Source organism: Manis javanica, chromosome 8 (genome assembly GCF_040802235.1).
Source record: "Manis javanica isolate MJ-LG chromosome 8, MJ_LKY, whole genome shotgun sequence".
Taxonomy (NCBI): Eukaryota; Metazoa; Chordata; class Mammalia; order Pholidota; family Manidae; genus Manis; species Manis javanica.
In genome coordinates this window covers 99,173,222-99,200,892 of record NC_133163.1, presented here as the reverse complement: position 1 = coordinate 99,200,892, position 27,671 = coordinate 99,173,222, and the positions used below count along the sequence as shown (strand labels likewise).

Sequence of the window (27,671 nt, the reverse complement as noted above, 5' to 3'; positions counted from 1 at the left end):
CGTCACCGTGCTTCCAGGCTATACCCGGGCTGCTGCCCCAGGCACGCGGCAGCCGCTGTTTGTCGGAGCGGAGTGCTCTTCTCCCTGACCCGGACATGGCAGGCACTTCCTTGTCCTTGGAGACCCAGATGTCACCACTTCAAGAAGACCTGCCCCCAATTCCAATCAGGAGTAATGACCTCACCTACACTTTCTCTCTAACCCATTTTATTCTCCCAACACTTATTACTGTGCTATCCTAAAATAGGGTCTGGCACACAGTAGGGACCCAGTAAATGTTTATTGAATGAGTGGTTCAGTTCCTTGTCTCTGTACCAGAACGGCACTGAACTTGGCTAAACAATTGTGGGACAAAAGCAATAAGCAATATGGAGAAGATCTACTATTTTGGCAGTTTATGCTTACTAGCACTTTCACCAAGAACTGGGAAAAGTTTACTAAAAGAAGAAACAATTAGTAAACTCAGTGTCCAAAGTGTCCCTAATACCCATTATCACAGATGACTGAGAATTGCTTGTATTTTATTTTGCTTCACAGGTGAGGGAGAAAAGAGATTGCTAAAACAGGGACAAGGTGTTTTAAATAAAAGGAACAGAACAGAAAATAGATCATCATAACCAATTAAAATGTATTGTTTTCTTTCAGACAATTTTTGTGAAAAAGGTGCATACTCACTTCTTCCTTAAAAAGATGGATACATAACTCATAATCAAAATCCTTCTCAATCAAGGAATCTAAACCAGTGCACAAATAATTGATTATTTTGTTGTACCTTTGCTGGGAAAGGACGAGAAAAAGCCTGTAACAGAAGAACACATGGGCTTCATTTTCCTTGTAAGAGCTCTGAGGGTAGCAAGTCAGCAGTTGATGGAGATGCCTATTCAATTTCCAAAAGAGCCCCATGGACTTTAAATTCTGTGCTCAAGAGCTGGTAGCTTCTTTTTTATTGCTTCATCTCCTACTAAGAGTGATGCTAAAATTTTACATTAAGATGGCCTTCTAGTAACAGTCAACCAGTGGTTTTTGTTGAGCACCTGATATGTGGCCCACACCATGCTCCAAATGACAGGACAGATATGTGAAATAGAAGCCTCTGGCTTGAGGAACTTACAACTCAGTTAAACAGATAAGACACGGGCCAGTAACCCACAGCAGAAGATATCCGAGTGCTGGAAATGCTGGAGATGCACTGAAAAGACAGGGTTTGGTGAGGGAAGAACAGCTGTAGGACGGGTCACAGGAGAAGGGCCTGAGACACAGAGCTGCCTTGCTGTGAAGACAGGATGGCCAAAGGCCCAAGCTGGGAACAGTCACAGTGTGTTTTTGGCCTGAAAAAGCACTGCCCACAACCTGGGGTGTTCCGGTCTCAAGGAAGCTGTCCTCATATCTCAGGCTGTATCATCCTCTGCTACATGTACTACACAAAGGTCACAAACTAACAACCCATGGTCCACATCCAGCCGCAGTGATGTTTTCTTGACACACATACTTTTTTTAATTGGGAAATTTTACATAAGAATCTAGATTCCTGCTTTCCCTTGAAAAACTGAAGGGTCTGGCAGCACTGAACCTACATTCTTGCACAAGAACATTGGCTGGAGTTGAGGAGCAGCTAGTCCTTTTAGACAGGCACATACCCTTTATTTCCACACAGTTCTCATCATTCCCAATTGCCTGATGCTCAGTCCGCCCTACTAGTCTACATGCCTGTCTGGTCCTTGTGGGCATCTACACATTCAACTCTTGTTCCATAAAACCCTCTATTATAGGAATTCTTGGCAAGAGGGGAAAAAGTGGGCAAACCAAGTAGGTCATCATGCCATAATGAGCCACTGTTACTAAGAAATGTCACCTCCCTTAGAGTGCAGCTGACAGCTCCTTATTGAACTATCTTCTTGTCTGTCTTATCTTCCTGTAGCTTCTATTCTTTGGTCTTCATTATGCTCCCCAACATACAGAAACACAAGATAGCCCTTGGGCAATCTGAAGAAAGCTCTCATGTCTTATTTTTTTATAGGTTTATGAGGATCCACTATGTGCCAGTTTTAATGCTGAGGGAATAATAGTTAATAAGAAATGTTCTTTTCTCTCAAGAAGTAATAATCTAACAAAAGAAAACAAGTGCTGGTGAGGATATGGAGAAACTGGAACTCCTGTACACTGTTCCCAATGAATGGTGCAGCCACTATGAAGGTTCCTCAAAAAATAAAATAGAACTATCATATGATCCAGCAATCTCACCTCCTGGACATATATCCAAAAGAATTGAAATTGGGATCTCAGAGATATTAGCACTCCCATGGTCACTGCAGCCCATCACAGCAGCTAGGGTGGAAGCAAACTAAATATCCACTGATGGATGAATGGATTAAAACTGTACTATATACATATAATAGAATATTATTCAACCTTAAAAATGAGGGAAGTTTTCCTCATGTAATTGTAGATTAATGATACCAAAATTTTTTTTTAAATGAGGGAAATTCTGAAGTATGCAACAATATGGTTAGACCTTGAGGACAACAGGCTAAGCGAAATAAGCCAGACAAGGAAAAACAAGTATGCATGATTCCACTCCTTCGAGGTAGCTAAAATCGTCAAATTCACAAAAGTCAAAGGCTGATATGGTAGTTACCAGGTGCTGGGGGATGGTGACTAAGTTACAGTTAAGGAAGGTGAGTAAGCTCTAGCGATCTGCTGAATAACACTGTAGCTACACTCAACAATAACATACTGTAACTCAAAATTTGTTAGGACAGATCTCATGTCAAGTGTTCTTACCACAATAAAAAAATAAAGTAAGTCTTTAAATAAAAATGAAGTAATAGTTTACTACAGAGAAATCATTAAATAAGAATATTAAAGAGCAACAGATGCTAAGGCAGCTCCCAGCTAAAGGAGAGGCACAGTCAAGAGGGTGTCCTGATCTGGGTTAACCCGAGACAAAGACTTGGGTGCAGGCAGCAGAAATCCAGAAAGCAGGCACAAAGGAGTAAGGAAGGTGAGATGGGAAAGAAGAAAGCCAATACGGGGTGCTTAGTCAGCAGGGGCTGTGGACAATGGGGGCCCAAATGCTCAGGGGTCTCTCTCTCTCTGAAGAACCATGTAGAACATGCCTCAACACTGGACTGCCAGAGGATGGGAAGGCTTGGCATTCATCCACAGACACTGCCACTGTCACCCCCAGGCAAGTTAATTTCTCCATGAGGGCATGCCTGAGGGGCACAGCTGCCTCCCGTGACTTTGGACACTGCCCCAGGACAGCAAAGAAGAGATGTTCCACCAGCTGCTAGCTTGACATGGGGTGCAGGCAACACTGCAATCAGGTGGGCCACGGGGATGGGGCAGAGATCATGACCTTCCAGGAAGAGATGGAGCCAGCAGAGTTTAAAGGATGAGTGGGTATCCAGCAAACCAGTTCAAAGGTGAGTTAAGGAGCAAAGAAAAGGTTTGAGAACTTCAGGCAGAAGGAACATCATGAGCAAAGACAAGGAGATTAAAAACATGAGGTGCTTTTAAAGAATCTGTAACACTTCGATGTGACTGGAGCACAAGGAGGATGAAGAACAGAAGCAACAGGAAACACAACGAAAGAGAAAAAGTGAAGCAGCAGACAGAGGCCAGATCGTAAGGGCTCTGTATGTTCTGCTAAGTAAGGTATTTAACTTGCGTCCTATCGGTAAGTGGTTGACTATTTAGGGTTGCAGCAACTTTTGAGAATAGAGTAAAAGTTATGGACCCTCTACCCAATCTGAATGTGCCAGTATCCCAAATTCTATATGCAATAACAATATACACACAGATTCCATAAAGCTACCCTTGGATCCAGATTAAGAATTCCAGCTAGAAATGAGAAACCATTATAGGTTTTTAGCAATTACATCAGTCAATATTCTTGTTTATAAACAACAGAAACCTATGCAGACTAAATTAATCAAAAAAGGAATATATTGTAAAGATCTTAGGAAGCTTACAAAATCTATTAGAATTATATACTCCTACTCTCTATTAAAATGTGAGAAAAACAGGCAGAAATGGGGTCAGAAACCAAGGGAAGCAGGCAGTGAAGAACAAGGCCAAAGCGGCTCCACAGTTTAGATATGACATTGGACTCCAGGTATGTTATCAACAGACGCCATACCCATCAGACTCAAAGCCCCAGATGTAAGCGTGTACCAGGACACCGGGATGAACCCAGGACCCCTGCTCGAGCCCAGGTGACAAGTGACTTGTGTGAGGTAAATCCAACCCTCAGCTTCCACCAGAGACAAGACTCTCCCTCTCACCAACATGCACACACAGATTTCCTTAGGAAAGGGGCCTGGATTCTGGGTAGCCAAAACTATGGCCCCGGCCCCAGCAGCAGGGAGATACCATGGCTCTTCGCATTTAAATCTTCTCTCTAGCCCAACCACCCAGCTTCCCTCACGTGACCAGAGTCCAGGCCTCCTTCCCCAAGTATTCCTCTGAGAGTTCCTTAGTCTGTATATGCCCTTCTTAAAGGGTCATTCCACCAGTCAGTCCTCAGAGTCAGTGTGAGTGTAAAGCAGAGCTGGACCATTGTTGTGCTCATTCTCAGCACAGTGAGTTTCTGCATATAGCCTCATATCACCAAACTGCATGAGGGTCATGTGGATATGGAAGAACGCAAAGCACTGATTTTTCAGCTAACAAGCTAAAAAATGATAAATATTTGGGCAATCAGGCTTGGATAAAAACTTCAACTCAGGATAATTAATCAAAACAAAATAAATAAATATGCTGGTCTAAGAGAACTGGAAATCTTTATTATGTAAGTATATAATTAATCTTTCTGAGACTCATGCCCCCAAATACTTTTGCACTGTTTGGGTGAGAGGCTAAAAGCAGTTGTGGCTTTAGGTCTCTTTGCACAATCATGTGGGCTGCACAGTACTGGCCAATTTCTCTGCAAAACAGAAAGCTCCATTGGGCTAAATCAGGATATGGTTCCCAAAAACAGCAATCCAGAGGTAGATGGGAAAACCGCTTCAGAATCCACTCCACAGTCCACTGGTCTCCTCTGCAGCAAAATTATAGTAAGTCACTGCTCTGAGGCAAAGAATCTTTGGAATATTTAAGCAGTAGAATGGAAAAACACTATACATCCTCATTGAAGCTGGGCTATGGTTTCAAATTTATTTTCCTAGTGATATTTTTCAGAAATGTGAAATTTCTGAAATGGTCAAGCCCACAAAAAATAAACTGCTTCTTTCAGCCATGTTAGTATCCCATTCCCATACTGCAAACACTAAATTAAATTAGCATTTTACATTTAAGAGGAAAAAATTTTTTAACTACCTGCTTTTAAAAGCAAAACCACTGATCAAAAAAATATACAACCACTTTCATCACAAACCACGTTAATCCATGGAAAACTACATTCCAAGAGGCATTTATGAATAATTTCAAATCCACAACATAATGCCATCTTGTCTGTGGAGAGCAACAGCACCCCACATGTTTACAGCTTTCCTTTCTCAGTTTTCCAAGAGCAGTAACAGCCTGCATTATGTCATAATAAATTCTATTCCTCTGATCTTGAAACCTCTGCTTTGCTCTGCTGCAGTCACCCTCGCCTGCACTGTACACTCTGGCAACATACTAAACTTCTGTCCACTCCAAGGCCATCCAAATAACAAGACAGAGCCCACTGCTCTCTTCCATTTCATTCTGTATCTGTTTCATTCGGATTTGTATCATCTGAACAACTGGTCTATCTTCTAACTAGTCTCTCCTCTCTCTCTCTCTCTCTCTCTCTCTCTCTCTCTCTCTCTCTCTCTCTCTCTCTCTCTCACCTCTAGTCAACCGGTACACAGTTGACATAATAAGCCTCCCAAATCACCAATTTGATTGTGGCATTCCCAAATATTTCATTGCATCAAACACTGGCATATTTTTCTTTTTTTCAATAAATGAAGGCCCCATATCCCAATCCATCAAGATACACTGAGTCTCCCGGATGTACATAATTCTTTCCTACCTCTTTTGGCACATTTGTGCCACCCTCTGCTTGAGATACCCTATTCTATCACTGCCTCTCCAAGAGTGGAGGCCCAGCATTGGTATCCTACCCAAACCAGTTCTGCAATTTCCAAATCTCTTTCAGTGTCAGCCCAGATGCTCACATGAGCTAAAAACATTCATCACTAATTACCCTGTGTTCCCTTCTAATTATAGTTACTACACACTGCTTTAGGAGGGCAGGGACTATGCTGTCTTCATCTTTACAGCCCCCTTAGAACTTAACAGAGTGTCTTAAGTACAACAGATGCTCATAAATATCATCTTGCTCCATCCCATCAGCAAAGGAAGAATCTGAAGCAGCTTCCCCATTGAGCCACATCATTATGTTTCTCTCTCTTTCTTGAGGAAACTAATTTCCCATTAACTTCCCAGAACTTCCCTAAAACTTTGTTCTTGGAAAAACTGAAAGGGGCAGACAAGACCCAAGTCATTTGAAAAGGAGCTTAGGGAGCTGGGGAGGAGTCTTGGTCATGTGAGGTGAATGAAGGACTATGGAAAACAATGGTCACACTTGCTGAAAGCTAGACTACCCTGGTATTTTTACATAAGAGGGAATGAGTTCTTGTCTTTGATGTCTCCTATTAATTGAATTACAGGGAAGGAAAATGTGAGGAACAAAAACAAGGAGAAGCAAAGGAAAAATCAGTGCTTATCTGAGAAATTAATATACATATCCATCAAATACTTTAGTAAGTATTTTATTGTTGCCTTCCTACAAAATGCTAAATAAATGAGGGCAAGGATTATATGCTGGCCTTTCTGATTGCCAATGCACATTCCCTAGCACAGCACTTGAATAGTTGGCCCTGAATCCAGTATTTGTTGAATAAAGGAATAAAAATTTACTTATATTTACATATATTACTCATATACTTAGCTCTATGGTGAAAAACTAGTAGCTTACCAAATTATAAGAATAGTTTAAGCACTGAGAAGCTATGTCATCTGCCATGCAAAAGGACCTAACTAGATTACAGAGGTCGGTGCCCAGAGTATGAAACAAACACACTGGAGCAGACCAAGAGGGCTAGGAATGCGGGAGCTCTGACTTGCGTGCTAAATGTGGCTCTCCTCTTAATTTCCTCATGTTAAGTATGGAAGACAACTCACCTACACCTGGACTTGCCAAAATGCAACATAGCATTAGGGAGATAAAAAGCTGTACTCTCACAAACACCTAATAAGATGTCCCTATTCTCAAGGTGCTTACAGTATAACCAGTAACACCCTGAAAAGATCAATAAGGATTGCTGCTATTTCATGGAGGCCCATGATTACAAATGTGTTTATGTAGCTCTCCAGGGACCAGGGTGGGAAGTGTGAACACAGGCATCAGTTTATGGTTTCTCTGTGTCTGTATTAATGTGCTTCCTCATAAACTCTGTGCATACATCAGTCTTTCTCCCTTTATCAGATCCTTTTTCCCTTTTTCTTTGTTCATTGAGCTCCCTTTTGATCTTCATCCTTTTTGTCCCATTTCCCCTATTAGAATAAATGGGGAAATGAAGCTTTTTCTTGCTATTTCTTGAGTTAATTGAACATAATTTTATATTCTTTGTTCTTAGAACATTTCATAGTTTCTCATTAAAAGACTAAATTATATTGCTTTCCTATATAGGTGGCCTCTGGTCTTTTTTGCTGTTGCATTCATGGCCCTTGACAGAATAAAGGCTTCCCAACATTAGAGAGGTCATAATGGACTGAGGGTGTTCATTGTTGTGGTCTTTCCCACCCCAATCCCTCCTAAAGATAATATAAGAAACCATCTTCCTAAACTTAGAAAAAAAAAACAGAACAAAACCATGCAATGCCTCTCTACCTTGGACATACAGTAGCGCTCTATTATGTTTTCATCGGAAATCTGCAGCATGAATGATGATCAATTGAGACCTCATGTTAAAACTGTGAATGTCTATACAGATACAATGGATCATTATTTTGTTGTGATTATTACTTATATTTGGCAATGACTTGTTAAAAGTCACTAGATTCATGCATAGTTACTCACTTCTGTTGAAAAAAATTGGAAACAAACTAATGTGGGTAGGAAGAGGTACACAATTTCTAATTTAAAAGTTCTTATTAGGAAACTTTCTTCCACCAGAAGCTAGGTACTTTGAAAAAGAACAAAGATATAGGAGGTGAACAACTAATATCAAACAGACATGAGTTTCTAGATTCCAGAGGAACAATCTCCTGAAAAGAGATTGTATGAACTCTACAAGACAAGGAAGAAAGTGAAAAACCACCAGGACTAAGGCTCTTGTAAAACAAAGCACAGATAAAATGCCAGTATGAGAGAAATGTGCCACATAACAAGAAATCATAGTATATCTAATTCTTTAGTGAAAATAACCTAGAATTGGTCAAGAACAATATACACTATCCCAGATGTCTAGAAGGAAATGTCAACTTCATATTTTTACATGAGAAGGTAAGTTGGTCCTCACTGGATCACTAAAATTTAACAGAATGAGACTCATAGCTACATAGCACAGGGAAATGTGGTTGTCATTAGGGCTATTTCCAAATGTTCCCGTTCTCCTTATCCACGCTAAGACAGTCTGCACTTCCTTTGAGGTGCATCACATCCCTTTGATTTGCTTGAGCCAATGAAATGAGAATAGGAGTGGTGGTGCCACTCTCTGGCCGATACTAAGAGCCAGACAGTGATTAGCAACACTCCCTCCCTCCGGCCATAGTGATTATGGACAAAATGTCTTGAGATGGAGCCCTCCTGAGCTGACGTGCCTGAGTATCTCAGATGAACAGACCCTTTTGCTAACTTGTACTGATATGCACAGCGGGCAAGGAATAAACTTTTGTTGCGTCAAGCGACTAAAACTTAATGGAGTTGTTCGTTACTGAAGCACAATCAGTTTGAACACACCAATACAGGAGATAATCACTTTAACAGAAATAAAAAGACTTAACTATAAGAAAAGCAGCTTTGTATACAAAGAAAATATGTACTTATATGGAAACCTAAAAATGTGAAAAAGAAAACAAAAGTAGCAAAAAAGAAAAACAGGAGTAGCAAGCTTGAGGCCTCTTAAGTAGGCAAAGACTATAGAGGGTGTTTTCCTAATCCAAACCAGCAGAGGGTCGTCAGGGTTCACACTAATGTCAGCTGTCTTCATATCTACAGAAGCCTCATTCTGTTCAACCCAGAATGTCTAATAAATTCACGTCTGACTCTGATAATTTCACCTCTCAGAAAGTAGGGATACATCCATGGTAAATTCAAGCAAAGGGAATACTGAATAACATCACATTATGTACCCTAGACTTAAGAAAAATACATACTTAAAGTTTAGAAACTGTCCTTTTTCTCTCCTTTCCTTTAGGAAGCAGTATGAATGACAGGGTCAGCATGGCCAGAGTCAAAGAGGCATTTGGGGCTGAGGAGGAGGCCAGGACTACAGGGTCAGCACCAAGGAGGCCAGCAGGGCTGGGACCAAGGTGGTGGTCAGGACAGAGCAACCCAGGCAGGGCCAGCAATGACTCCTTCACACCAAGGAGGCAGCTGCGGTGAAGAAGGTAACAGGCAGGGTCAAGAGACCACGTATACATACATATGTACATACATATATATCAAATAGGAATGATGGAAGGCATGTATTTATCATGTTTCAAAGGTCCTAGCTGGGGCACCAGGGGCCATTGCAGCTCATGTGCAGAGTCACTTGTCTGCTGCTTCACTTCATTGGCATAAAACACTAAGCCAGACCCATAGTGCTCCAGGTCCTCCTGGCCCCTTCCTTCAGCCTCTCTGACTCTTGGGCCAGGCAGACGTTTAGCTTCTCCTACAGGATACAGGTATCATCACAGCTGGAGGTTTAGAGGTGGAGCGATTCTGTCCCTGGTTCCAGTCTGTCCTCCTGGGTTCCAGCTTGTTCTTGCGTACACAATGGCATGTGTTCAAATCCCTTTCTCCAATAGACCCGTGACTAATAAAGCCCCAAACCATAGAGTGGCTAAGCCTTTAGAGAGAGGGCTCTGAAGTCAGACTTCATGGGTCTGAATCCCAACTCTGCTGCTTTTAGCTGTGTGACCTTGGCAAGTTATTTAATTGTTCTGTGCTTTGGTTTCCTCTTGTGTAAAACAGCAAAATATTGGAACCTACCTTACCAGATATGTCTACTAGCAAAATCATCTAAAGCCAGTCTTTATCATTTATGTTCCTCTAAATAACACCTATATAACCTGTGCTATATTTATTTTACTTACATAGATTTGAAATGTTTTAAGGAAAAGTACATATACGAAATTCAAAGACCATTGTTAAAAATGTTGAGATGCAAAATGGAATGTTCTGTTGGCTGGAAAACCTTGGTATCAACTCTTTGTTTACAGAATGAAAAGGGGGCTATTCAACATCATTAATTACAGTTTTGTCAAAAAATAGAAACGTAATTAGCACTGTAATGGCCAAATGCATTTACCCAGCACTTTTAAGCAGAATTTCAAACAAACAACACCCACCAAAAACTTTATTGCCCAAGAGCTGCCTAACTTTGGGATTTTGACTATCATATCTCAATAGTGTGAATAGATTAGGAGGGTGGGGGGAGGGCAGAAGGAACGGTGATGCATCAGTATATGAATATGTGTCTAAATGTGTTTATGACAGTTTACAGCCTTGAAAAAGACTGGTTCATGCAGGTACTCTAAACAAGAGGACAAGCATACCAAATGTTTTAAAAGTACTTAGAACAGCGCTTGGCACACAATAAGTGCTCGCTGTTAGTTGTTGTTAATATCATTATTACTATTAATGTAGATGAACAGATTTTTTTAAAGGCTAGATATAACCACCCTTTAACTAGACTTTGGGTGCATTCTTGAATTGGCCTCCTACCCATGACTTCTCCATGTTGGATAGACGAAATTAACTCATTTGTTCATTTAGCGAACATTTGCTGGGTACTCCAGAAATACAGAGATGGACAAAACAAGGATCCTTTTTCAAAGATACAAATACTGTGGGAATACGGTGCTTCATGGCTCACGTTTAGATGCTGTGACTTTCAGGATTTACATGTGGGAAATGCTTTTGTTTTTTTGTATGTGCAAGTACTGGGAAAGTTACACTATAGTAACTACTGTATGTGTGTGTCCTGTGAGACCAGAAAAGTTGTTTCCAGCTTGTTTTCATAGGTGTGGGTCCCTAGAGTCTATAGGGCTGTGCTCAGGAAGGTAGGTGTCCCCTTCTTCCTTCCCTGCATCCATGAAGCTGAAGGTGAAGGCTCAATACACAGGGACAACCCTTCCTAGAGAGCACTATCTCTCTTCTTGGGGAAACGGCATCTGACAGAGGGCAATGTTGGGTTTCATGGTCTAACTCTCTACCACAACCTCTATGCCAGTCCTGCCCAAATCGCATTAACATGAAACACTTGGGGAACTTGAGGGTTTGAAAGTACAGAGTATGAAGAGGTGGTCACTGCAGAGGTTCATTCTGGGCCTGCCTCAGTCCGAGATGGCCACATGTATTTAAGACTACTGCAAGGGTCAACTCCTCCTTAGAATGTACCTTCAGAATTTGTTTCATCTTAGCTCTCTTAAAACTTTCACACAAAGGAATAAAAATTCAAAATTCTCCTATCTTTGTAGCTCCAGAACAGCCTCAGGAGCCAGAAACAATGCCACCATTATTACTGAGATTCTGAGCTCTGGCCTGCCCATCAGGGATGTAGGCACAGGCAAGTACATGGTGCACATCACTGGCATGATTCCAACATGCTTACAATGCTGCTGCTACAGAAGGTGAGAGTTTTAAGATGCCATGTCTTTAAAATCATACTTAATAAGTTATATTCTCATTCATTTGTAGTTACTTGAATATTTGAAAAAGGAAGGTAAACCAATGAATAGTGATATATAATGCACCCATCTAAAAAAGGAACAGGAAAACCCAGGAAGTAAGCATTATCCCCAGATGATCCCATTTTTCCTAGAAAATAAAGAATCTTTACTCCTGGTATGATCCTGCCCTCTGTGCCAGACAGAGGAGAAGTCAACAGGAGCTGAGCTGCAAAAAGAGACCAAGCAGAAAGGGAAAGGAAGAAGGGCTAAGTGGAAGCAAATTTTCCCCACACTTGACTTCCAAAACAATTTAAAGCATATCTTTTTTTTTTTTGATTCTCTTACATATTTTTTTTTTATTGAAGGGTAGTTGACACACAGTATTACATTAGTTTCACGTGTACAACACAGTGATTTAACATTTATATACATGATAATTCTAGGTACCAGCTCTCACCATACCAAGTTGTTACAATATTTTGACTATATTCCTTATAAAGCATATCTTTTGTGCATAAAAAAAATTATTTGATTTATTCTTTTATACTTTGTTTCATAAGAATCTATTATCTTACAAAAATGAAAACAGACAAAACTGAAAGTCTCATTCTATTTGGCCTTAAAAGTCTATCTGTGAGTAAAATTGCAATATTTCCAGAATCTCTCATCTGGCGTTAGTGCATCTCCATATATCAATAGATGTATCCAAGTGGTGGAGAGAAGTAGTTCATCTCCTTATCAACAGGTGATTACAAGGGTCGGGGGGAGCAAGGGTATATCTAGACCAGAGAGGTTTGGTTGGGCCCCTTTTTGCAGCTAGGTGGTGAGAGACATGGGCGAGCAGAAGTGGACTGTCACTATTTTCAGATGACATGATACGATATTTAGAAAACCCTAAAGACTCCATCAAAAATCTATTAGGACTAATAATTCAGCAAACTTGCAGGATATGAAACCAATATACAGAAATCTGTTGCGTTTATACACTAACAATGAACTAGCAGAAAGAGAAATCAAGAAAATAACTCCATTTACAATTGCATCAAAAAGAATAAAATATCTAGGAATAAACCTATACCAGGCAGTGAAAGAGCTGTACTCTGAAAACTGTAAGACACTCATGAGAGAAATTGAAGAGAACATAAATAAATGACAATGTATCCTATGCTAATGGATAGGAAGAATTAATATTGACAAAATTGCCATCCTGCCCAAAGCAATTTACAAATACAATGCAATCCCTATCAAAATATCAATGGCATTTTTCAATGAACTAGGGCAAATAATCCTAAAATTTATATGGAACCACAAAAGACATTGAATGGTCAAAGCAATCTTGACGAAGAGGAACAAAGTCATGCTCCCCGACTTTAAGCCATACTATAAAGCTACAGTAATCAAAACTGCATAGTACTGGCAGAAGAACAGACACATAGGTCAATGGAATAGGATAGAGAGCCCAGAAATAAACCTATGTCTATATGGTCACATAATATATAACAAAGGAGGCAAGAATATACCATGGAAAAGACAGTCTCTTCAGTAACTGGTGTTGGGCAAACTGGACAGCACCACACACTAGAATGAAACCAGATTACTACCTTACACCGTAGTGGATTAAAGGCCTTAACATAAGACATGAAACCATAAAACTCTTAGAAGAAAACATACACAAAAATCTCCTGAACATAAATAAGCGTGAGTAATTTTTTTCTGGACATACTCCCTGGGCAAGGGAAACAAAAGCAAATAAAAAAGTGGGGCTACATCAACTAAGAAGCTTGTGCAGCAAAGGAAACAACAAAACAAAAAGGCAACCTACACTACGGGAGAATACATTCATAACTGATCCATCCAAAAAAGGGTTATACATAAAGAACTCATGCAACTCAACATGAAAAAAACAAATAACCCAATTAAAAATGCACAGAGGACCTAAACAGACATTTTTCCAAAGAAGACATACAGATGGCCAACAGGCACATGAAAAGATGCTCTACATTGCTAATCATCAGGGAAATGCAAATCAAAACCACAATGAAATATCACCCCACACCAGTCAGAATAATGGCCACTATCCAAAAGACAAGAAATAACAAGTGTTGGTAAGGACATGGAGAAAACGGAACCCTCCTATACTGTTGGTGGGAATGTAGCATGGTGCAGCCACTATAGAAAGCAGTATGGAGGTTCCTCAAAAACTAAAAATAGAAATAACATAAGACCTTGTAATTCCACTTGTAGGAATTTACCCAAAGAAAAAAAAATCTCTTATTTGAAAGATATATGCACCCCTATGTTTGCTGCCACATTATCTACAATAGTCAAGATATAGAAGCAACCTAAGTATCTATCAATAGATGAATGGGTCAGGAAGATGTGGTACACATATACAATGGACTATAATTTAGCCATAAAATGAAAGACATCCTGCCACTTTGGACAACATGGAGGGACTTGGAGGGTATTATGCTAAGTGAAATGAGCCATTCCGAAAAAGATAAATACCATGTGGTTTCACTTACATGTGAAATCTCAAAACAAAACAAAACAAAATAAAGAAAACAGCAAAAGACTCATAGAGACCAACAAATGACTGATGGTTACCATGGGGGAGGGGTTGGGATGCATGGGTGAAATAGGTGGAGATAAAGAGGCACAAAAATTTCAGTTATAACATAAATTAATCATGAGATGAAAGTACAGCATAGAGAATATAGTCAATAATTCTGTAACATCTTTCTACGTTGACAGTAACTACCTTAGTTGGGGTAAGCATTTAATAATGTATGTAACTGTTGAATCACTGTGTTGTACACTTAAAACCAATATGACATTGTGGTCAACTACACATCAATTAAAAAAAGATAAAAAAATAAGAATCATATTTTCTAAAGGATTAGGAGGAACATTTGCTTAAGGTCTTAGACCAACCAAAGCACAAACTCAGAAGGAGCAGGGCAAAGATACAAAAGGATTTTGATCCTTAAAGTTAAAACTGAGTTTCAAGAGACTTCAACTAGAAATTTAGCTGAGGTTAGATGTTTGGATTCAGAGAGTAGATCAAGTGATATTAACCTAGAAGACTCTAGAATCCTGCAGAATAATTTATGTTCAGTTTTAAAAATTTTCATCATTCCAAAAGCAAAAAGGGAAACCCTTTGGAAATAACAGAATTACAGAATGGATTCATTTTTCAACATAGATTTTTCTGAGTGCAAATAAAACATAAGTAAATTATAAAAAGTGATGCAAGTGGGTCAGCAAGGAAGTTGTTTTAATTAGAGGTAAGATTAAGTATGCATCATTTTTACAGAAACAAATAATTATTCTTTGGGAGGAAAAAACTTAAAAATACACATAAACAGCAGTGTATGTACTATGGTTAGGACGTTATCCTTTGTTTTCCAAGGTTTTTTGGGAAATGAGCTTGCTCCCAAAAGATGCTTAAAAAGGAGGGGGGAGAAAGACAGGCAGATGCAAAGAAAAAGGAACACAGATACAGAGAAAGAGAACAAGCTATGGATTGAAAAGCTTAAGGAAAAGATAAGGATTATATTGAGCTTTTAAGGTAGATAGGAACTACATTCAGAAAAGAAGAAAGTTCCAGTCAGAAAAGAGCAGTGATGTGCAGGATTGAAGGCCAAGGTGCACTTGGTTAGTGGAATGGTTCAACCAAAACAGCAAGGTCCACCTGGGCTTGCTTGGGCTCAAAAGAGAAACAGGACACAGCAGAACAGAGTTAAGACAAAACTAAGGAGAAATTTTAAAATCCCTGTTAAAGAATAAAGGCAATGAGGTAATGGTGAGCCTCTGAAGGTCTCTGAGCTAAGAAGTGACAGCATGAAAAGATGGTTTTAAAATCATTTGATGGTAATTGTCTCAATGTATCTTAAAGCTTCTTTGCCTCTTAACCAAAACTCCCAAATCTAATTATACAGTTTGCATTTTTACCTGACCTATATCTCTATTTAGATGCTTTGTCCTATCACCAAACTATATGTGTAAATATACACACATATACACACATACATATATTTATACACACTCATCATATTGCCTCCCAAATCATTTCCATACTATAATTCCATAACTTTCCCAACACCCACACCTTGACCTTCCCTATCTTCTGCTTTCTTTCCTCCCTCCTTTCCTTCCTAATCACAGGTAATCACGAAATCCAACTGAACTCTCCTTTACCATCTTGAGAAGCTATCCATTACAATATCCACCATCAATCCCCTATTTCAGGCTGTCATGAGATGGACAATAGAACAATAGTCTCCTATTTGACATCCCTGTAGCCAGTATTTTTCGCATCCAATTCATACTTCACAATACTTCTTGGCACATGTCTTCAAGTACTCCACTCCTCATGTCTCTCTGTCTTTCCTCGGGCTCTACTCTCTGCCTAGAACGGCCTGTCACCTCTCTCAGCCTGGGAAGTCCGTAACTTTCTTTTAAGATCCAGCTCAAATTTAAGCCACATTCTCTAGGCATTTAGTCACTCTCCTCCATACTCTCAGAACTCTTGTTAAATACCATTATTATAGCAGATTTTATTTTCTGTGATTTTTATGTGGCACTCTCCCCTGTTAGACACTAGATCACTGCTTTCTTATATCCCAGCATCCAGCATAATACCCAATGAAGTCAATACACATTTGCTGAATAAAGAAACTGGACAATGTCTTAAGGCAAAGGATAAAGGCTATTCCCTTGGATATTCTCCCTATCTGAAGCTCTACCCAACTTCTTCATTCGATAAACACTCTATTACTCCCCCATTACTCATAAAACACATATACACAAGTATTTAACAAGGCTATCGGTGATCTGGGCCTACCTACAAACTCAGACTGATATATCAGTCACCACTCTGTACATTATTTTCAAGAAACACTCAACTATCTGTAGTTCTCTGAACATGTAATTCTCTCTCACCCCTCTCTGCCTCTGTACCTGCTGCTTTGTCTGCCTGAAAGTCTTTCTGCTTGTCCACCAAGAAATTCCTCTTTATTCTCTAACATTTGTCTGGTTACCATCTCCTAGTAAAGCCAGCTCTGATTTCTTTCTTTTCTCATCTCCCTAGACTCAGGTACACCTCCATCACCACATGCATTACTCTGCTGGATAAGCTTTTTCTGTATTTGTTTCTACTACTATGTAAACTCCTTGTGGATCTAACCCTGTTTCGTTTAACTTCTGGGTTCCCAGTGCTCAGCCTGGGCTGAGAGGAGGGGGAAGAGATGGAAGAAGAAATAACAAAGATAGCTGACATTTATGAGCATCTCCATTACCAAACATTACATAGATTGCTCCTTTGAAGGAGGCATTCCTATTATACCTATTTCAAAGTAAAAATAAGACAGGAAGATTAAGAACTTGCAAATCTATTCACAAATCTAGTAGGTGAAGAAGCCAAGATCTTATTTCAGGCAGTCTGGCTAACGCCTTTCTGGAATAGAGATTGGCAAATTTTTCGGCAAAGGGCCAGAGAGTAAATAGTTTAGGTTTTGTGGGCTATTTGGTCTCTTTCACAACTACCCAACTCCACTGTTACAGTAAAAAGCAGCCATAGCCAATGTATGGCTGTGTTCCAGTAAGTTTATTTTATAACAACAGGTGGCAAATCTGATTAAGCCTGTAAGCCAATTTGCTCATCCAGTTCTAGAGACTCAATAAATCTTCATCAGATTAAAATGGATCTACCAATTTTGGAGAAACCAGAAACTTTGTCCTTGCCTTCAAATGATGTATCTTATTCTAAAGCTGTCAGTAGTTGCTGCCTTTAAGACATTATTTGCAGGCAAACCCACTTCAGGCACTCAATAACCAGTTGTAGAACTGAATGAACTGAATGGGGTGGGGTAGGAATGGGACCATGAGGCTGATGTCTGTGCTGAGCTCCCAACCCCCAGCTGTACCGTAGGAAACTACTGGATGTTAGCTAGATGTTCCTGCTCCCAGCATTGATTTCCCACAAATAAACAACTTTACTTCCAAGAAGAGAAGCCATCCCAAGGCCCCATTCTATACGTCCAAACTTCACCTAGCCTTCATTTCAGGCATCTCATGTTATCAAAATCTCTTGAAAGCAGCAGGCACATGGGAAAAGCTTCCACAATGAAGTGGGCCACAAGTTTCAATCCAAGCAGTGAAGACTTCCTGGAGTTTCAGTGTTATTTCATAACAGTAATGAGCACTGAGCTAACCTAGACCTTTTGATAGACATAGCACAATAATCAGAAAAATCTGTATGAAAAAAAGATGAAAAAAGAGAGGCCTTTCCAATTATGAACTTTGTGAGGGAGAACCATGTATTATTCATCTTGCCTAGCCAGAATACCTGGCATATACCAGATGCAGAAATGTTTGCTGATGAATGAATGAATGAATTTAATGAAGCCAAGAACCTAGATAATTAAGTTTGCCAAAACACACGCATTCTCCAGATCCCCCAATCATGCTTCAATGTCAGTAAGAGCTATAGGAAAGTTGGAAACATCCCAGCTATGAGTGCAGGAACTCCCATTCCCCTAACTTTCTCAGTAGACTCACCATCTTGAGTGTTTGGACTCAGGATTTGGGTCCGGAGTTCCTGTAGGCTAATTCCCAGACACCTGCAGACCTCCTCGGGGCTATAAGGCTCAGTGTGAAGGGCATCCTCTGTGATCAACAGCATTTCTTCCAGACTGACCCCTAGTTTGGCCTGTACCTCCTCCAGCCGCAGTACTTTATCCCATTGCAAGCCTTTGTACTTAGCCAGGAGCTGCAAGTTCAAGATAGTAGTTTTCATTTCAGAAATAGATATGAACTATTTTAATTAGCCAAATTCAACTTTAAGCTTTTATTCATTTTTCTTCATTCAACCTATCCACATTTCCCACTATTGCTTGAAAATGCACACTGGGTTCATTCAGATGTTTGGAATTAAACATGCTTGTGTGACACTCACAGGCTAGCTAAGTATTTTCCTTATAAAAAAAATGAATCCCCCCACTGATTTTTTTTCTCCTGTCACCACTTTCCCTAAGGACTATTTCTTTGAATATTTTTGTTCTTTTATCCCTATTTAGTTCATCCTTAATACACCATTCTATAAATTCTACAGAAAACTGCTCAAATCTCATGTGACCTGGGTCCTGAGGTGGATACTGTATGCCTAATTTCATTAGAGCACTTCCTGTTTACCACATGCCTCTTTGAAAAATGGCTAATGAGTTTAAGATCTTTCTTCTGGCCTTATTTGCTTAGCACATTTACTTAGTGTTTATTACTCATGCTGGACTCAGAACTCCACAGATTGACTCATTCATTCATTTCATTCATACACTCATGGTCTATATTCCAATGTATTCCAAAATAATTTGAGAAAACTTATAAAGACATACATAAAACAAAAGAAAAAGATATATTTATTATATACAGATATAGAGGATATTTTGCCAATGGATTTCAGCCCTGGACAAGTTCACTATGGATTCAATGACCAAAGAAATGACAGTGGAACGTTCTTGGGGTGAAAGGGTTATACCCAACTTTGCTCCCACGGTGGCAAGTCAGTCACTAGAATCCCGTCCACTCAGAGTGAGTCTGCATGCGGCAAGCCGGTCTCTGCCTCTGGGCCTTTCTGCCGCACAGCTGTCCTCTGTGCCTCTCTACCCCCACAGCTGTCTCTGTCTTCAGTGCTGCCATCACTCCAGTCTTGTCTCTGCTCTCCTGCAGCCTTGCAACCATGCCACTGTGTTGCCCAGAGCACTGGGTGAAGCTCTTTATATACAGTCAATAACAACATATTGCCCACAGGTGTGCAGTGAGCTAGCCGACCAGAGCCAGGTGAGAATCCTGACCACAGAAACCTTCACTTTATGCACAGATGATCTCCTAGAATGACACTTTCTCAAAACAGATCCAGATTCAACTGAGATAAGCAATGAAGCCAATAGAAGTAATTAACATCTGTCTGCTGCTATATGATTTAAAATGTGCTTTTTATTTCTTTTAATCTTCAGCAACCCATGAGATGGGTATTACTACTCTAAGAGATGAGAATAAGCAACTTACTCAAAGTCACCTACCAAGAAAACTGAACCCAGGTCCTCCACCTCTCGCTTCCCTCTCCAAGGCCACACTGTCAGGGAGGCATGGCTAATACCTGTGTGGTGCTCCTCACAAATTGCCACTCAAGTGTTGCAAATGCATTTCTCAACACAAACTAAGATTTGTGTTAGAAGTGAATATTCCAGTGATTAAAAACACTCTGATGGTTTCCTTTTAAGAAAAACAAACAGTAAAAACATCAAAGAGCCCCCAAGTGAAGAGGGTGGGCTTTTCCTAGAACCTTCCACACAGAACAATCTCCAGGTTCCCATCCCTGGCCTCGCTTGAACAGGTCACATTGCCTCAGGCACTAGTTCTCAGGAAACTGGGGCAGGCAAAGGATGTATGAGAAGAAAATCTTCGAGTGATGCCTGCTGCCTCCAAGGCTGTTTTCAAAGCAGCCTCCGTATGTGCTTTTCTTCTGCAGACAGAGGCACTACGCATTTAATTTTAAGTGTAAAAGTCCACATTTACTCCAACAGTATCCCAGTTTGCTGTTGGGTCTGCTTAGCCCTCAGCGGGAAGGTCCACACAGGCAATTTGGTGTGTGTTTCAATTAAGGATGAAATCTACCACACACTCTCAGTTACAGCTGCACAGCCAGGAGCCACTCAAAGTGTGCTACATTGTGGAATGAAATAGGAAAACTGCTTAAGCCCTTTGAAATTTGGCTCAGGAAACAAAAAGATGACTTGCAGATGAGGGAAGTGGGTGGGTAAGATCACTGTCACTCAAAGACAGAACTCATGAGGAAATGTGCCACTTGAGGCCCTGGTGATTGGCTTCCTTCCTATTTGGGAAGCTGGGCTATGAGTCAGGACTCTGGTTCATTCCATCACAAGTTTCTCAGTCAGTAGCAGGGTAGAGAAATACGAGAAAGCAGTTCTTTGCCAACATTCACCATTTTCCTTTCACCACTGCAAACATAAGTATTCATATCAGACAGCACTTCTGTGAGATTCCTGAACCTGTTCCATGCTCTGTGACAAGAAAACAGGAAACAAGTGCTTTGTCCAAGGTCATGGAAAAAGGCAGATAATTAGTGCTAGGACCCGGTCTCAGAAGCAGGCCCTGGGACAAGAATTTAGACGGTACAGTGATTCCAAGAAGTCCTGGTGGAGGAACAGAAAGTGAGATGGGAACAGAAGCCAGTACATGGTCCACTGGTGGGGTCAGGATGAGGGCTGGGCCTGCTGGGCCATATGAGACCTGTATGTATAAACCTCAGATGTGTCCTACTGAGACAGGGACCATGGGTGTAGTCAGGGTGAGGGCATCCGGAAAAAACAAGGCAGGATAATTATAGTCAGCAGTGTAACTACATGCAAGGAAACCCCCATCAAAACTCTGTGTCAAACAGGAAGCTCTAGAGTCTTTCTTCAGTGAGATCAGTTGATATTCCCCAGATAAAGAAAAGTAGCGGATATTTTTATTATGCTAATCGTTTGTAATCATGTGTAAGATTCACTTAGCAAGCTAAAAGGGATTTAATGTCTCATCAAAGAAAGACAAACATCCTAAGACCACTTAACAAGTCCACACCCCTAAGCTCTTTATCAGTTCCCCAAAATCCTCAACTGCCTATAAATCCCCTAGACAACACACCACCCCGGGCTCTCTTGTCCCCTCCTGGTGTGAGCCAGGAGCTCTGTCCTCTCACTTTCTCTCTAAATAAAAGCCTCTCCCTGGCCCTCCTACCTTGAGTGTTTGCTATGTTCATTCTTTGACTGCAAACAAGAACCCCGGCATCACTACTCATGGGGGAAAAGGCTGGTATATTTACCTACTAACTCTCATACATGATTAGTGGAGTGCTACTTTCAAGGGTATTAGCTCGGCACTTCCAGGTTGTTTCAGGTGGCAAACTAAGAGCACTCCTGCAGCTGGAAAAAACCCTCAGTCCAAGAGTCACCAGGGTTTCTAATTAGAGGGTATGGTAGGGGAGTGCTAAGATATGGACCCCAACTCAGGAGTCTGTCAGAATCCAGCTCTCTTTGGCCTTCCCATTGCATTTAGCAAATCAACAGAATTATTAACAAATCAGTGGAAAAAGTACCAAGTCTTCTCATCAGGTCTGCAAAGGCTAAAATTTCTAATCCCTTTTCCCAGTTACCTCTAAAAACAATTCATTCAACAAGTTGTTTTATACACAACAAAAGCAGCTCTGTTGTAGTTGTTTCTGGCTATCTAAATCACACACACTCATTTCTAAAACTTCAATATACATATAACTGAAGTGCAAAAAAAATACAAAGTAAAATAGATCAAAGTAAACTAAATCATCTGGGGTGACCCAGTGAGATGACCACCAACCACTGTTTGTTGACCACCCTATTATACATTTCTGATGCAAACTTTATACATACCTGCACACATAGTTTGACATCAATGGGATTATACATAGCTGATTTTTATCATGAATACTTGTTACTTTTTGCTTATATTCCTCTTCCAGCTACAGACTGTTTATCCTAGTCTTCTGCAACAGTTAGTGACTTCGGTGGCCACATTCTGCTCATAGCCATCATACAGTCACCACATGGACCTTTCCCAACATTCACCGCCCCCACTGTTCCTGTTCTCCATATTATTTTGCAGGCCAAGGCCACAGAATAAATCTGAAGGAACCTGTATGACTGTGCAGAATGGACCTATACAAACATCACGGCACCGCCAGCATAGCCTGCCTTTTTTCTAAGGTGCCCCCAAGCATCATGCTCTGGGGATCTCCTTTGTGCCTAATTCCTAAGGGGTATAATAAAAAGAGTTGGGGCAAAGGCAGACCTGGACTCCTGCACTTACTTAAAACAAGTCACAGTTTACGTTGGCCCAGAACTCCCAGTGTATAAAATGGGGCATTTAATGGCTACTTCACAAGCTACTGTGAAGATTAAATAAGATAATGTTGCCGGGCATCTGTGTTTGGGGAGGTCTCTCCCTGCAGACCAGGTGAAACCTCAGCCTACATGCGGGAGGCTTCTTGGCTCTGAACAAGAAAGAATTCTCGAGCAGGTCAGACCAGTGCAGGTAAGCAAGGAATTCATTAAAGCAAGAGCAGCAGGGAATGGCAGCTGCCTTGCAGGCAGCAGAGAACAGGGAAGTGCAGAGGGACAGAGGGAAAGTTTTCAGCCTAGGGCAGATTCCCTTGGCATCCTGTGTCCACTTGGATCTGCACGGCGTGGGGACTAGCCCCTACCACCCCAGGATTTTGGGGAGCCATGGAACATGGATGGAGTGAGATTATGTTCTGAGAACTTCACAAAGAAAGGAGATTTTCAGGCAGGCTACTAAGATTAGATAGCACAGCTGCAGTTCTGTCTGGATCACCTAAGCGACAGGAACTTGCAGGCCCAAATCAGAGCTCTCAGCAGCCCCTCCCTATTTATCAAGAGTAAAGTGGAGACAGATTGAAGATTTGGAAATAGAATAAAATAGCAAAGAGACAAAACACAATAACTGAACAGTGAGAAAACTTTATTTAAAAGTACACACTTAAAGAAAGTGCGGGCGTTCTCAGCAAGAAGGTGCACTGAAACACTGGGGATTCTGTCTTTTTAACGCTTTCAGGAAGGTAGAAAGGGTGGGGGGTGGTTGTTGGGGGTAGGCTTGACTTGTGATCTCATGACATCTCTCCCTAGTGAAGGATACTATGTCCTCAACCATAGTCAGTCCTCCAGATAATTCTGTAAGATAAACTTAATACAAGGGATTTATTGATCCTGTTCTTCTCCAAGATAGTGATTACCCTCAAGCAGTGGGGACATATCAGTTAAGACTGCTTGCCTTGCCTTAAGATTGGGTAGGTTATTATTTGATTACCAAAGAATATGTTAGGAATCTTACTTCTCAACTCTCTGTTTTTTAGAATGGAATCTTAGCCTTAAAATGGGGTCCCTCCTGTTCTTACTATACTGTTTATATCTCAGCATTTTTCATCATAGGCAGGAAAAGTTAGTCACAATGCTTGTCCCATGTCCCACCCCACCTCAATGATAATAAAAACACCTAGCACTTTGCTTGAAAAGGCACCCTGGGAAGGTCAAGTTTTTCTTCTAGCTAGTTTCTTTCTAGAATTAACCTCTCTGGCCAGTTCTCTCCCACCTGACTATGCCTTCAAACATACACAGATGTTTTCTGTTTTAAAATTCCTTATTGATAAAGCTACTGCTCTTCATTTCTCCCTCTCTTCCCCTGTCCAACACTAAAACCAGTGGCCCACGACAGTCACTGCTTCTAGGCCCTTAGCAGCCACTCTATTGAATGTGGCTTTTCAAAGATCCTTCCTTATCACCAAAACCACTTTCAAAGTCATGGATTTTTCTCAGCCCTCTTAATTCTTAATGAATCTGAGGCTCCTGACATTCTTCAGTATTTATACCCCTTTTTATTGGAAGCTGTGGCATTGAATTTTCCTGGTTTCCCTCTCACCTCTCTGGTCCTTGCACCATTTTCTTACATGATTATTTCTCTCCTTTCATTATTTAATTGAAGCCAACTCCCAATTTTAACCCCTGACATTCTAATCTTCTCTTGTCACATTCCTTCCCTCAGCAAACTGAACTTATATCTGGTTTTACCAAGTATCTCAAAACAGATACATCTGAAGATACATCTGAATAGCCCTAGCCAAGAGATACATTCCAAGCTCAAATTTCTAACCACTTAGAAAATTCCATGGGGAAACATCATCACCTCTCACTTTGCATCCTACCTTCTCCAAACCTATCAGTGGGAGCACTATGCTTTCTACTCATCATCAGCTTGAATCTGCAGCCTAATCTGCTGTCTTGCCATGGGTTTCAGCCCCGGGCAAGTTCACTATAGATTCAATGTGACCAAAGAAATGACAGTAAAACGTTCTTGAGGTGAAAGGATTATACCCAACTTTATTTCCACAGTGGCAGGTCAGTCACTAAAATCCCGTTCCCTCAGAGCGAGTCTGCATGCAGCAAGCCGGTCTCTGCCTCTGGGCCTCTCTTCCCACACAGCAGTTCTATGGGCCTCTCTGCTTGCACAGCCTTCCTCTGGGCCTCTGTTCTCAGCGCTGCCACCACTCCAGCCTCTGCTCTGCTCTCCTGCAGCCTTGCAGCTGTGCCACCATGTCACCCAGAGCACTGGGCGGAACTCTTTCTATAGACTTAATAGCAACGTATTGCCCACACATGTGTAGTGAGCTAGCCAACCAGGGCCAGGTGACAGGAACTTCCATTTTATCCACATCTGCTTTCTCTTCATTCATGCACATCATTCATGCAGCAAGTGTGTTTACTCAGTACCCACTGTTTTCCAGGCCCTAGGCAGACAGCAGTGAATAAAGCACACATGGCTCCTGAATGCATGGAGCTCAGTCTACCAGAGGAGACCAGTGTCAAATAATAACAACACAGTGATGAACTTAATACAATTGTAATAAATTGCTATAACGGAAAAAAATACAACCTGTGGTAAGAACATATAAAAGGACACTTAACATAATGGGAGTGGGGAGGGCAGTCAGGGAAAACATCCACAAAATAATAGCATTTATGCCAAAAGGAAGACAAAATGCAATCCCAGAGAATCTTTACCTGACCCTTTATGAGGTTCAGTCATAGCTTCTCTCCTTTCCTCCCTTTTTATTTCATTCTCACTGACACTCTAAGACCCATTTCCCTTCAGCCAAGGCAAAAGTTCCTGCTGCCAGATTAATATTTCCAATACCTTGCTAACAACATTAGCAGCTCCCCACTTCTTTCAGCACCAAGCCTGGTTGACCCTTAGCGGAGCACTGAAGGTCCTGCCATACTCTGATCACACTAATCATATCAAACCTATTCCACAATATCTCTGTGTCCTCTGCCCTGCAGCTTGGTCTCAGCATTCTGGGAATAAGCCACACTAGAGTCTTGGCAGAGTGTGCTCTACTGAATTAACAAGCTGAGTGAAATTGGCCACATTCTTGGGTTTTGGTTTTTCTGCACTCACATTCAAGCAAACAGCCAAAGCCCTGAGATTATGCCCACTTCTCCTCACATCTATCACCAGATAGAGAATAAGTTCCATGTTGACCACTAAGTGGCAGGAGCTAAAAACTGGGTGAGTGATGGCCCCTGACCAGACAGGCTCCGTAAAGAGTCACACTGTAAAACTTCCTTGAAGTGTCCAAGGACCACATGAAACTCCCTCCTTCACTGCTTATGTCGCCACAAGCAGCTCAGGGTATGTATAAACCAAGAGCATAATTCCTCTTCCCTTTCTGATTCCCGTAATACTTATTATTGGCATCACACATTTTATCCCTCAATATAATTAAGGGATATTCTCTTTTATGGACATAAAACTTCTGGGAAAGTTTAAGCCACTGAATATGTATAAAATATGAAAAAACTGGGGACTCATTAAAGATTTCTGGCCACTTTGTCAATTTAAGAACATAAAAATGTGCTTTACTTAAAAGTATCATTTACTTAAGAAATAATTATAAATCTGTTTGCTGTGAAGTATTTTTAATTTTAGTTCAGAAGGATATATAAGACTGACCTTTAATGAATTACATCAGTTAGTTTTGTAAGCTATTGGAAAGAGTAGAGGGGCAGGTGGGAGGAAAAGAGAGAGGGAGAGAAAGGAGTCTTGAGAGTAGATGAAACTATCTACTTTGAAGGAAAACAAAAACAATCATCCTTGGTTTGGTATACTTCCCTGTGCTAAGGAGGGAGAAAGGTATACATTTTCAAAAAAAGGAGCTTAGAGACATAGGAGGAGAGGAAAAGTAAGTGTTATTCACTACAGTTTTGCCATGTGGAATTCAAACTAATCAGGCTCATTTCAAAACTACCCTGATTAGTTATTTCTCCACTGATACTTCATTTTTACAGTCTGAAAACAGAAAATTTGTTCAGAATAAGAGAAACTTCTTTACCTTTTCCATGTGAGTTTATTTCCTGACTTAATGCGATCATTTCCAAATTAAAATTATATTCGTTTACATGTTGCTGAAAATGGAGAATAAAACCACATTGTACGAAAAATATGCTAAGCAGAATTCCAACCTATATATCTAGGCAAAAGCATATTCTTAATACCAATATCTATGTGTGTGGCCAATATTACCAGTTTTATCTTTTTGTTCGCTTTTGCACATAACCATGGAGTCTAGTGATTTGCAGCAACATGATTTAGAAAGCATTCTCCATCTCAATAAAGTCTTTTAATTTCCTTTCTTCCATATTTTAAAAGAGAGAGTTCTGGGTATTTAAAACAATGTATTTGTCTACACCAAGTGGGAAGAGTATGTGGCAAAAAAGCTAAATTCAGATGCCAATTTCACTGATCAAAGTATCTCTAAAACTGTATGGAGCTATACAGTTAGATTCAGAATGCATCTTTAACAGGAGGTTCTGCCATGGATTAAGGTTTTCAGCTACTACTGCTTCAAAGAGATGCCCTTTTCCTAGTTAACTCTCCTAAGCCATTCCCCTGTTCCTGACAACTTTCACTACAGAGATTCAACATCACAATTTTATTCCTCTTTGCATCTTTGGAAGAGAGGAGTCACAACATGAATCCATGTCACATGTCTCATACTTGTTTCAGCTCACCTATGGATCTCACAGATGGTATCTCATTTCGTGATAAAACTTTGTAAACAATGTTGTGGTGTGTTTGAGGTCTCCTCAAGTAGGCAACATTTACTCATCGATCTCAAAATAAAGTCAACAAGAATAAGCCCTCAAACA

At 40.6% G+C, this 27,671-nt stretch overlaps 1 protein-coding gene across 7 annotated transcripts in view; it reads right to left on the bottom strand.

The window, feature by feature from the left end:
• The window catches only part of GALK2 (galactokinase 2), a 160,554-nt gene that overhangs the window by 16,371 nt on the left and 116,512 nt on the right, over positions 1-27,671 (bottom strand). For all 7 annotated transcript variants that reach the window (XM_073211781.1, XM_073211779.1, XM_073211782.1 and 4 more), the window contains one exon: positions 18,415-18,625. In XM_073211781.1, the coding sequence (XP_073067882.1) occupies positions 18,415-18,625 (211 nt within the window). The remainder of the gene's footprint in view (positions 1-18,414; positions 18,626-27,671) is intronic.